General features: G+C 40.8%; 1 protein-coding gene across 1 annotated transcript in view; it reads right to left on the reverse strand.

The window, feature by feature from the left end:
* Positions 1-13200, reverse strand: part of PLB1 (phospholipase B1) — an 86663-nt gene that overhangs the window by 57035 nt on the left and 16428 nt on the right. The window contains exons 8-17 of the mRNA XM_041477094.1: positions 12520-12563; positions 11485-11569; positions 10955-11006; positions 9707-9793; positions 9157-9219; positions 7782-7864; positions 6885-6896; positions 5311-5374; positions 4567-4671; positions 3023-3112 (exon numbers count right to left, since the gene is read on the reverse strand). Of these exons, the coding sequence (XP_041333028.1) occupies positions 3023-3112; positions 4567-4671; positions 5311-5374; positions 6885-6896; positions 7782-7864; positions 9157-9219; positions 9707-9793; positions 10955-11006; positions 11485-11569; positions 12520-12563 (685 nt within the window). The remainder of the gene's footprint in view (positions 1-3022; positions 3113-4566; positions 4672-5310; positions 5375-6884; positions 6897-7781; positions 7865-9156; positions 9220-9706; positions 9794-10954; positions 11007-11484; positions 11570-12519; positions 12564-13200) is intronic.

The following is a 13200-nucleotide window of genomic DNA, read 5'->3' on the forward strand; positions in this document are numbered from 1 at the left end:
GGGTTTAGATCCCTCAGTGCATGCCTGCTCAGCTTGGCACCAGCAGCTGCCAGGACCAGCAGCCTGCACAAGAAGCAGGATGTAAGGGACTGGAAAACACAACAGCAGCAGGCTTCATACACTCTGCACAGGAATGTTATATTCTACTTTGATTCTTCCATCAATGAAAATAATGCGAAAATTCAGAGAAATAGAGAAGAGGCTTACAGAGTTTATGTTCTTTGAGAGAAACATTTGAAGAAACAGTCTGCTTTTTTGTGGGGGGTAGGGGAGAATAAAACTAATTTCCCCAAAATGTGTCAAATAATGACGCTCAGAGAAAAGATACATTGGGATACTTTCCCATCCTCCTAGGAAGAAACAAAGTAGCTATTTAATCCCATTCTTAAATGAAAACACACTTCCATCACAGACTAATCCCACAAAACATGGGATACATACAATACAGTATTTCTTGACTAGAAATTAAGTTCAAACAAGTATTAGACACTTGCATGTGTTGGGAGTAGGGTGACAAGAACAAATTTCTCCAGAAGGCAGTAAGTCCCAGCTGGCCCAGACACTCTGCTCTCCCAGCAAAGGCTGGCAGGTCCCATGCAGCTCAGCTGCACGGTCCTGGCCAGGGAATGGGGCACCAGGGCTGTGCTGTGGCCACCAACCCGCCCCCGAATTCTAGCACATCTGTCATGCAGGCACAGTGTGTGGGTCTGCTCTGGTACTCCGCAGGTTCTGAGGCAGCACAAACCCCTGAACACAGAAGAGAGAGGCATGGGCAGCCTCCTGCCATGCTGTTCACTTTTGGGCTTTTGCCTGGTTTTAGTTTTTTGGCTGCAGGATAGGGTTGGGTTTTGTTTCTGTAATACAAAAAAGTGCCAAAAGACAAGAAGCTCTTAGCCTTATGAAGTTCTTTACATACATGAATGCAGCTTTGCCCTCAGATATATATCCAGAGGTAAAACTGAATAATTCTGGCAAATGCCTATGATCAGGCTCTCTGTGGTAAACATCAAAGCTGTCCAATTACACTGTTTTTCCAATGTCATTTATCTGACTGTTCTCTGACTACACAGCCAACCCCTCTCAGCTTTTCCAATGTTATTTATCTGACTGTTCTCTGATGTGCTTAGCATATGATTTGCATTGGTCCTAGAGAGTCAGAACAGTTTTGGTCAAATATCCAGCCCTGCCTAGGACAAGCCCTTAGGACATGATGGCTCAGCTTCTTCTCGGTCAGGCTGAAGTGCAGCCCTAAGGCCAATTGCCACTAGATTTTCAAGGTTTTGCCCTTTGGCCAATAAGCAGGTAATTATACCAGGAAAGAGGCTGGTACCAAGCCTGGCAGAGAGCAGAAGGTAAACCTCTGAATGCAATTTAATTCTGCTGTTTCCAGGTTCACGAGTCAGGATCCTGATTTTCTATCACCTCCCAAGACTATGTTATGGGTTTTTTTAAATTTTTAAAAGAAGTCAGCCTAAACTGTTGGCTAGATTTCCCAGCAGAACTGGAGAGACCTTTATCAGGCGAGGACACCTGCTAGTGCTTTTTATGCTGAAAGCATCTTTCATATCTTCTTTTACATCACAGCAGAACACATGCAGACAAGGCAATCACAGGCAGACAAAGGAGCAGCCCTGAAAGGCTCCCTTCTGATGATTGCTACTGCACTCTGAAAAGTCCACCTAATCAAAGTCAGGAAAAGAGATGGCACAATGAGTTGAGGGAATTGTTACCACACAGTCTTCCTTCAAACCTGTGGCAAGATGTGGGTTTGCCACATTTTGCTCCTCCTCCAGCTCACCTAGGCTGCCCCCTCACTAGAGTAATCACCTCACACTGAGAAAAAACACTGAAATAAAGCAAAGCAGGTGTTTGTCTCCCTTATGACTGCTTTGGTTCTGGTGGCTCCACAGCATGCTTTCTGCCCAAGTCTGGGTAACTGGCCCTGATGCAGCCAGCCTTAAAAGCACAGCTTCTTTTTGCTTACAGTTTTTCACCTCTGCTATTTTCACAAAATGAAAGCTCCTGGGCAATCAGAGTTACAAGAATAGAGTAGCATGCCACAGAATGGGTTGCTCAAGGACAGAGAAGAGGAGGACAGATACAGTCTGTGAAGAAAAGGATTAGAGACAGAGAAATGAAACAGAGGGCATCTATTTTATGATGGAAGAACTGAGGTAGTAACCATGACATCATCACAAGGAATATCACAGATAACAGCAAAGGAGATAAACAGACCCAGCACGGCTGTTCCAAGGTTACCACTGCAATAGGATATCAATTTTTAACTCCTTGGCTCCTACTAACTAAGTCCTACTAGCTTTAACTAAAAGGCAACACATTTTAATAAAGTGACTGTACTAGTCTTCTAGATACATTGTCTGGTGATGGTAGAAGCCTATTCCTGCAAATCCTGCTTCTTTAAATGATATGGGCTACAACAGCATTATCACTGCTTGAGGTAGCATTAAAGAAAACAGCTGGATAGGATATCCAACTCTAGAGGACATAACAAGAGCTCCTCAAGGTTGTCTATCACCTTTTCACCATGAGCAACAGCAGCATAAAGATGATGGTTAAGGAGAAGACAGTGGCATAGGACTCATTAGTACAGCATGGTGGGGGATGCAGGATAGAGGACAGAGTAGACAGGAGTATAATTGCTATAATCTCAGGTTAGGACAAGCCTCAGTTATCCTGTGCTGTGCTGTCAAAGAAGTAAGATTAGCAAAACTAGGATATCTCACAGCTCATTTAGTCCATGAGGCTTCCCAAAGGGCTACTTTGAAAACCTTTCTAAAAAGTCCTTAGTAGAAAGTAGCAGCAGAGTGAGATTTGTCTTGGAAGTGTAGGCATTTAGCATTATTCAGGAGCAGCCTCCCTGCACAGCTGAGGATAGCAGTCATGGAATAATTTTTGTATTCTTCCTTCCCCTGCCTCTTTGCTACTCAAAGCCTGGCTCGTGCAGGGTTGCTAGTCATCTGGACCAAGTTCAGCAAGAAACAGTCTCTGTGGTACTGCTTACCATGTTGTTCCAGAGGCTCACAGCCATGAAAATGCAATCTTCCAGAATTTCTACTTTTGTCTTTGATGTGGTAACCAAATCATCCTTGCCCTGAAAGAGAAAGTATCTTGAGCATCATAAAATAATTAAGAGTATGGAAAGATTAGTTATTCAGTGACAGAAGTTCTCAATCCATAAAACAATTCTCATATCCACAAGCAAATCAATCTTTGGTATTCTCATTAAGCCACTTGCCACTGATGCCAGTTCCTACTGGTGTGTCAAGATAGAAAGATGTTGTTTTAGTAAGTGCTGCACGTCAACGGGACAAGAAGAGCAGAGCAATAACACAGCATGATCACAATAGTGACACAAAGTAGAGCAGGAAGACATAGATGTGAACACATTAATCATTTGAATAAACAACACTGCTAGTTTATACATGCCTTTAAAGATTAGAAACATGCAGAATTTGTCTTAAGTGGGCATGCTGAACTTTAAATGAAATGTAACTGCTGGAAGAGTTTGGAAGGTTACACATGGTGGCCTGCAGGCATTACCACAAACCAAAAGAAATAAAGACTCCACCTATGACACATGATGGCATTCAAAGAGCAAATTACTGACAGAAAAAGTAAAGCCATGAAAGTTAGAAGTCTGCTATTTGCATACAGACCAGCCATCTACAAAAAAGCCTGGCAAAAGACAACCCCAGCACCAACAAGATTTTGCAACATCGCAAATCCTTTGTTTTCCTGGAAAAATAATTTCTTCTCCCAATTCACTTTGTTCTGATACTGATCTGAGGGGAGCAATGGAATTACCTCAGATTCATGGAGCTGTTATCATGATTCTCAAAAACCCAGACCATGAGTCATTATCAACCCATTTTACAAAAAACCACTTAATGTGATGGATTTTGATACCTCACTCCAAGTGAGCAATTCTCCAGAAAGTAATATTCTCCCTCTTCATTGCCAGATGTTAGACAACCTTGACCTTTCAACTTCCCTTTAAAACCACTTATAACAAAACCATGCCTGACATCCTGGGCAATCCCATCTTCATTCCCTACTGCCTACACCAGAAAAACAGTGAGTTCCCAGACTCATTGCAGGGATATAACTGTACTTTCCAATAATTTACAAACACCTTTGTCTTTTGTCCCTCTAACCCTTCTAAATACTTCACATTACCCACCTTTTTGCCTTTGCTGTCAAACACCTGAGCATAAACAGGGATGAATATGTTGGTGACTACAAAGATATGGAAAAATCAGCAGCACTGACAGCTTCCAGACACTTGTGATTTTAGGTGCAGAGGTGCCATAGCTTGATTTATCCTGGAGCATAGCATTCAAAAAACACAGGATCTCTGACTCGTGCTGCTTAAACCAAGTTCCACTCTCAGGACTTCTGTGTCTGGTCCTGAGGTACGTTCTTCCTGTGCCTGACTACCCTTATCTTCCAGAATTACACAGCCTAGGACAGGAAAGCTTGCTGAACACTGCAATCAGTCTCAGCAGACACAAATCAGAAAGAATGGAGCAGTTTGAGTTTACTCACCAGTCCAAGAAGCAGATTTCTTCCTTGGAGAGAAGGCTGAAGAACAACAGTGAAGTCATCCTTTTGATCAAACCTTTCAGACTCCAGTAGTTTTTCCAATGCATCCTAAATAGACAACCATTTAATGAGATAAGTATTATTGGGTAGAGAGTATAATGTACATGTGATTCATCAGGGCTTAAAGTACATTTAAATTATCCCCATCCCTAATAAACCACAGAAATAAAATTATGTAATCCAGAACAAACACAGTAATTTAATGAAATCTTGTTATACAACAACTTGAAAATCCTTGTAGCTATAAGAAAGATGGTTTACCATCATTTTCTTTAAAAGGGCAGCAAGCTTAGCAAGGCAATGAAATGTCATGTTTATTGCCACCTTGGCATGTTAGAAAGAAACTCTAGCACAACTGTCTTAGTCTTAACAGAAAATTTCCCTCCTCTAAATCATGGGGCATTTTACTGGACAAGATGGATCATTTCTCTGATGGGATATGAAAAATCCTAGGTTGCCAAAAGTTATACAGACATTTAAAACTTAAAGAGATACTAAGATCACTCAGGTATAGAGAGAATTTATTGTCAATATTCCTGAGAATAATGGGATTGGAATTGCTATGAATGTGTGATAGAAACTTCCTCACTGCTACTCCTCCCTTACCTCCTGGCTTCAAGGCAAATCTGGCAAATGAATAGACATGTCTAGCAATATGAGAGCCAAACAACGGAGAAGATGCCATACCTGATAGGACCACCTCAGTATGTTATCGTGTAGTGTGGAGTGTTCAACATAATTGCACTGATTCCTGCAGAAAAGAATTAAAAAACATGAAAGACATAATGAATTTTTGATAAACAAGGTGGCTAGCATGAATTCTTCTAAGCCACTGACAACCACATACTAAAGACTAAATTGTTGTGTTTGTAGAAAAGGCTACATGGAACATGCTAATTTTTGATATAAACATCGAATTACATATATTCCCATATCCAAAGCTTTGTGTCTCTTTTTGATTTGAAAGCCTAGTCAGTTGACAAGTATGCCAGACTTAGATTAGCACAGGATCTCACAAGCTAGCAACATGCTCAAGCTTAAAATAACAGCTGCACTGGTTTTCAAACATTTCCCTTGCTATACTCACACAGAAAATTGAACAAACTCAAAATACTTCCACAGGAACTTTTTCTTTAGTCTTTGACTTGAAGACCTGCATCTAGAAATGTGGATGGAAGTTGCAGAAGTATATACATGCTAAAGGTTGATTGGCACTGTCAGATTTCTGACCTGCAAGGTGAGATCAATATACTGCATATTTTTGAAGCTAGCTGGAGAATTCTGAGAGTTCCTAAAGGTGTAGATGGGAACAATATAAGATACACAAAAGATTAGTCAGGTTCCAGAAAAATATACTCCCTTGAAATTTCCTGGATGGACTGGAATCTGAAAAAGTTTCTGGGGGGTTTGCAGATATAAGCAATAAGTATCTGTCAGGATCCTTTTCACAGAGCTTAGCTAAAGCCATAAAATGAGTGTTTTCTGATAAAGTGCTATTATCACTGCTGGTGAGTGAAAGAAATATGAATTCAAGACCAGAATCCTACCCAAGCCTAACAGAGGAACCTCATAAAAAGAAAGTTACATGCCTAAAAATGGGGTTCATGTACTACTTTCAGCGCAGATGCTTCTAGTTAGTCAGAAATTAGTAAAAGAGGGAACTTTAAACCCCATTATGTCCCAAACTTCAGTGCTTAAAGTTAAGGCACAGGACTGAAAGTGTCAACTACTATTATCCTCTTTGACCCTTGAAATTTCACATTTTGGTATGGATTTATATTTTTCTCTCAAAGCACAGTTCATAATGACAACTTAGCAACCAAATGCTGGAGGTCCTTATCTGGGACAGGATCTGGGACTGAGGTAATCTAACAAACTAGTGGGAACTGTGTTTATCAACCAGATAAACACAGCTACGAGAGCACACTGACAATAAGAAAGAAAATTGCCTTAAGTACAAAAGCAAATATAGTAATACCTCAGAGGAAAAAAAAAATTAGATGCATTTCATTTTATTTTTAAGGCCTTCAATACGTGGCAAGGCCTATATTCCTGAACACATCTTTTCCACATTTCTCACATTTTACCCCTTCATGTTTGTGCAGGAGAAATAAGCTAGGGTGCCCCATGCAGTCCCTTCTGACAAGGAAAGCTTCTCCTCTCCCTGTATTTGTCAAGTACATGGTTACATAGCAGCCAGACCTCTTCCCCTGTTCCACCAGAACATCTCTGAGGCTGTATACTTGCAAAGCTTGTGAAACACTTCAGGATGACTATATTAGTACATATGGTGTCCTGTGCCACGAGCACAGGGAAAAAAATTACTGTGGAGTAAGACAAAGTGTAATCTCACCAGCTGTAAACTACTACATCATAACTGCTGATGTGCACACTCCTACTCCATACTAAATCGGGACACAAACTACTCATGCTTTTGTTACAAAGTAATGAGCAAGACAGATAAATAGATGCAGTTACCATAAGGAACTAGCAATTTAGATGGTCTCTACCCTAGCATACCCTAAGCCTAAGTAGAATCTTTCTAATAGCCTAATAACGTCCTTTAAAATCAGTTGCTCATTTTGTGAATGTTGATATGTAGAAATTTAAATTTTTGAAGCATCTACAAAGCTTCTGACTTGAGAGTTGCAGAACAAAAGTACCACTGAACAAAAAATTGGGGGTAGCTAGATGATGCAGTTTTGTGACCATAATCTAAGTGCTAGGTCTGGCTGGGATAGAGTTAACTTTCTTCAAAACAGCCCATATGGTGCTGTGTTTTGGATTTGTGGCTAAAACCGTTAATAACAAACCAATGCTTTGGCTCTTGGTGAACAGCGCTTGTACAGCATTGAGATTTTCTCTTTTTCCATAACCCTGACCCAATATTTAAATATGCTGTCCAATTTGATAGGATAAAAAGCACTAGCTTCCTAATAAAAATATATCTTTCAGAGAGAGCATATCAGAAACAAAGTGAAGACTTAAAATCTTTTACATACTTTTGTATTAAGGGCAGAAAAACAGTTCAGCAGACTGCATCTTAGTCATAAAGTCAGTGCATATACATGCACTGTATAGGTGCAACATATACAGTTGCACTGTATATGTTGAACATGAGCAGGAGACAGTGACAAGAAGTTAAGGAAACCTGTTACCTGGCATTACTGTAATCTTGGCACACAAGAGAGGCAGTTGTGAGCTCAGTGGAATCCACTAGATTTACAAAGGCCCTGGGAACCTGCAGTTATAAAGTAAAAATTATTCATGCTAGATTTGAAATTAAAGATCAGCAAGCAGCAATTATGGTAAATTACGTCTAGAACTTCACATGTATTACCTCTGGGATTCTGTCTACATAAATCAATGACCTAAGTCTTTGCCAATTATGTCCTGAACCCTGATCCTACGCCTGCAATCTAGGATCATCATTTATGAAGTACTTGTGACCATGCTTTTTTGACTGAGACACAGCAATTCATTTTACATAACCAAAATGGCCACCAGCCAACTAAACTGTACTCAAATGAACTTGGGACTACCATTTTTGTGGCAACATAGCAATGAAAAGCTGGGGACAAAACATCCTGCATAATAGCACAAGCATTCATGCAACCTACCACACCTATCCCCTGTGCAGAAAGCAGCTTTTCATTTACATAATGGGATTTCACTTTCATAAGTGCACATAAACAGATTCTGAAAATAATAGTGGAGAGAATCTGAAGAGAATGTGTGGGTGGAATTTCCTCCATACACAACATTTGTCGAAGTCAGTTGGAGAAAAATGAGTGATTGGGGTCTGATGCAACCAACTGTAGCAGGTTTAGAATATGCTGTAGGCCTTCAATGCAGCAAAACAAAATTAATGGAAGATGCTATTGAAATAATTAAGTTAAACAGTTTATAGTCTGCTTTAGTAGAAATCTATCCTCATCTAGTCTACTATCATTAGTAGATCAAGACACAGCACAGAATGCTTCCCAGAAACCATCCTAGATAAGCAGATAAGTCTTAGCTCAGCCAGCTAGAAAACCTTTAGAAAGGCTGGGATTTTTAAATTATCACAAAATATGAAAAGAGGTCTATTATATGTATTTTAATAGATGCTTTCCCTGGTCTGTAAAAGTCATCGCCAGGGAGTTAGCAGCCTGTACACTGCCTGGGTGTTCCACACCAGTAATTAGATACCAGTTACTTTCACCAACAGCCCTGTTAAACATAACTGTCAGACCTAGACAGATGTACTCCAATTTTCACAGAAATAATTTTTAAAATACCCAAAGACTGAGTGGTACATTAGCTTGTGTTGCAAAACAGAGCAGTTACCCATCCATCCTTTCAGTTTGCATGCACCAGCTTTTTAAAAACAGGAGTAAAACACTTAGTGAAAACAAACGGACCCAGTGGGTTGATGTTAATGAGACTGGTGTTCTAAGTCATGTGAAGAGTGATACAAGCCCTAGTCTAGTAGGGGGGACTGGAAAAATACACAAAGGATTCAGCTATTCAGGGTTGATTAATACATCTTACCTCCTTATACAAAAAATCCAAGACAGCTGTAAGTTTTTCCAGGTTTTCCTCTATGCAGCTCTGCTGTAAATGAGATGAGAAAGGGCATCAAAACTAGTAGAAAAAACAGTTGTCCATTTCCTAAAAGTCGCAAACTCTGTGTGTTGAGCTGTGTACTGAAGGGTTATTAAGAAACACTCTATTCTAAATTCAGCCTCAGTCAGCAACAAGTAAATAACACGGGAACTAGACTTGTAATTTAACTGCCTATAAATAGAGAACTTGACATATAGTAAAAAAAAAAGATAGGGATAGAGAAGAAAAGTATCTTTATACTTGAAGGTGGAAACCAGTTGTTCTGCTAAGACATCTCAGAATAGGGATGGCAAATTAAGTACAGATGTCTATAAATACAAAACACATTGTGCGCCAGGAGCTTCCATCATTGGATCGAGGCATCCCAACATCCCACACCTAACTACTACTTTGGTTCCCTATGGCAGAGAGCAGAGTATGGGAACGTGTCTTAACTACCTGCCTTGACTGCTAAACCACCCCACAAAGCACTTACCAGTTGTGTGGAAGCATAGGAGGAACATGAGGTTTCAGCACTAAAAAACACTGTGATCAGTTTCCAGTCATTTTGGAAGTCCATCATCTGGGAGAAAAAAAATAAAGGAATCACATGACAGGTGACCTATTTGCTATTTTCCTCTCACACACAATTTCAAAATTGAACTGTGGGTTCAAAACCAGCAAGATCAAGCAGTAGCCCATGGCCCAATCCTCACTGTCTTGGTCCCTTCCATTTGACAAACCATCCAGCTTTTCCTTAGAGGACACAGCAAATGGATAGTTAGGCATCAAGTGCTGCAACTAAAGCTGAACACACACCTACAAGAAGCTCAGGATAGAGCCTGAAATTGCTGCTGCCATAGGAGGCTCTACTGGAAAAGATGGGCATGGGCAGCTTAGCACAGAACTTGATATTGTCTCTTTCCATCACTGTTGCAGCTTGGCAACAGGATTACTGTATATAAACTGCTGAGAGGGGTCACACTAGTGGGACAAAGACTGGAATAAAAAAAATCTGAGAGCTAGAGCCCTGCTCAGATGTGCTGTGTTTATTAGGCAATGCTGTACAATCCTGAAGAGCCTTGGTTAGAACCACGCAGTTCTACAAACATGCATGCTAAATCCCTGTAGAGCAAAGAGGCAACAGCAGAATGGCCTTAGCAAGTACATTTTCCCATTATTTCAAGACTATTTTATGAAATAACATCATGGTTAAGAGTAAAGGAGAAATGAATGCTTAAAGCTGCAAGATGGGACCTAAAAAGCACTCAGCCACGAGGGATAATTCAAGCTCTCACCAGCGTCACCAAAGCATATTTAGGTCTTTATTGGCCTTTTTGAAAATATGTTCCTAAAAGACCAAAAAGGAACTGAAGAGACAAATACTGAGAATTATTATTTTGGGTTGACTTCTAAGAAATACTGGTACAGAGTTACAGAGTGTAGCTAGCAGAAGTCTCACATTTTTAGCCAACAGAAAGCAAACATGCTGGCTTCCCTACCAAGCTCTTCAGCTGCTTTGACAAAAGTAAAAAAGGTGGGATACTTTCAGAACAAAACTCTGTACTTGAAAAGCACAGAATTGATTCTTATTTACAACAGAAAGACTGAAGTCCATTAACCTCAAGAAAGGGCATTTTTTGCTTTGAAAGTTTTTTGAGTGCTGTTTAAGTATTAAAACACTTTTCTGCCTTTTTCTGCTTCAACACCATGCTTTCTGAATTGTCCTGTGCTTTAAACAAACCTGATCCACTTTCATGAGCTTCACTATTTCTTCAGCTTGATGCAGGAGGTCTCTGAAAAGAAGAAAGGAAGAGAGAAATTATGAAGGCATCAGTAAGGTTAAAGCTTTGGCTGATTTTTACCATTGAATCAAACACCTTTTGAGGATCCAGGCTGGATTAATCTTTTCCTAAATGTGTTATGATTAAACAATTGACTGTGCTACCCAGAGAGCTTTGGGTGATTAGCTCATATTCAGGTACCTGACTTCCAGACATGTGCACTTAGATAAAAACAGCAGCTTAGTAGGCACACCTCAACTTCTATTTGAGCCAAAAATTTGTTTTGCAGCTATAAAAGAGACCTGATTTTAACTCTGGTGATAGAACAGACCCCAAAGCGGGGCTTTGTTCCTCCTGATTCTGACAGGTGCCAGCTGAGTCACAATGACAGCCTCTGCCAGTACTGAGCACAGTGAAGTGCTCCAGCACCAAAGATTTCCATCCTTCCCCTTATACACCAACTGCCCAGCCAAAAGCCCCTCAGACTCACCTGGCTTTACTGTTTGGCATCTCTCCTTCAGTGCCAGTTGGAAGGGAGAGATGTTGGACCGAGGGGTTGAAGGTGCTAATGAGAGCTGAATGACACACACAGGTTAGGAGATTTTTGCATCCAACAGACTGCTACTCTGCTGATTCATTAAACACTGCTGAACTAAAACAGCACCAGAGCATGTAAAGTCTGAGGATCTCTTGGCAAGCATGAGAGGTATGGTCAAGCCCTTCTGTAGCTGTTTTCCTTGGTTCTATTCCTCACCTTGTGAAGTGAAGGCTTGATGTTAAGTTTGCCTTCAGACTCAGGTCAAAAACCTCTGTCCCCATCTCATGTCAGCCACAAATATTGTAGGTGGGCTTAAATAGAGGCAGCTGTAGAAATGAAGCTACTGGGAAAGGTTACCCAGGGAGACCATGTTTTAAACCCCTTTTACAGGGAAATAGACAACACACCAAGGAGTTAAGATACTAGGAAGATGATGTGGAGGGCAGGGCCCTGGAGCTATGTATTACACAGCATTTCAGTGGGCATGAAACTTTTACTTGTTTAAGCAATACCCTTTAAGCAAGTAAAGGCTGACTTCAAAGACAGACAACAGGCAACAAATTCCTAGATGTGGCGCAGCTATGGCAGTTTCAGTATAAATTCTAAGTGCATGGCAGTTCTGAGCAGGCAAACCCATACAAGATTTCACTGGGCCAGCAGGGGCCACAAGCACACACCAGCAGAGACTGTGTAGTGGGTAGAAATAAGAGGCCAAAAAACCCTGTTGGGCATTTAAGAATCTTGCAGCAGTCTGTCACAGCCCTTCCTCAATGCTGTTTGTCTACCCAGACAGTCTCTTTAAAGCCATCATGGACAACCCAAGCTGGCTGTGCTCATGTCCCCAGCTACACCACCCCTCAGGTTTCCCTTACACCCCTGCAGTGTGCCTGTGCTGCACCTGCTCTGCAGCCCAGTAGAGCCCTGGAGCTCCTGCCAGCAAGCTGTTAAATTAATCTGATGAAGTTTTAGTGTGACAGAAAGACGCACCTGCTAAAGTTGCCATGCTTATTTTGAGGAAGTTCTTTCCTGAGCTATAGAAAGGGAAGAGAAAACAGGAAGTTCCTGTTATTCCATTGCTCAAAGAAAAATTATATTACAGAACATCAGCCTCAATTTCTTATTAGTTATGCTGCATCTCAGAGTGAAATTCATGGCAGCTGTTGCAAATAAGAATGGGGCCTTTCTTTCCCCAAAACTGTCATGTCATCAGCTACTGCTGAGTAAGAACATAGTCTCAGATCGCAAATTTTTGTGTCTCTTTACCCTCTGCATGTTGTAGTACTTGTGCTTGCTTATATGTAGGTATAAGTGATGGAGGGGCCCCTCTGTGTATACCCACGTACAAGTGCACACAGATGTTTTTGCAACCATTAAAAAAACTTATTCTTTAAAATTTATCTGTGCAGCACTAAATCCTCATCTTCAAGGCTATGACTCAAAAGATCTGCACAGACCTGCAGCTACAAGGTTTAGCCATATGTTCACTCACTGATTTGGAGCTGCTGAAGGAGCATGGGAGAAGGAAATGGTGTAAAGCTTGTCCATGAAGCACTGGGAATCAGCCAAGCAAATTGGGTATCAGTAGTCCAGGGTATCTGGATTACTGAGTTCTTTCTTAGCTCTGATAAATCCCTGCTTTCTTATCTCCAACTAGTGAATTATTATATT

The sequence above is a fragment of the Pyrgilauda ruficollis genome, unplaced genomic scaffold (assembly GCF_017590135.1).
Source record: "Pyrgilauda ruficollis isolate IOZ18807 unplaced genomic scaffold, ASM1759013v1 scaffold4, whole genome shotgun sequence".
Classification (NCBI taxonomy): Eukaryota; Metazoa; Chordata; class Aves; order Passeriformes; family Passeridae; genus Pyrgilauda; species Pyrgilauda ruficollis.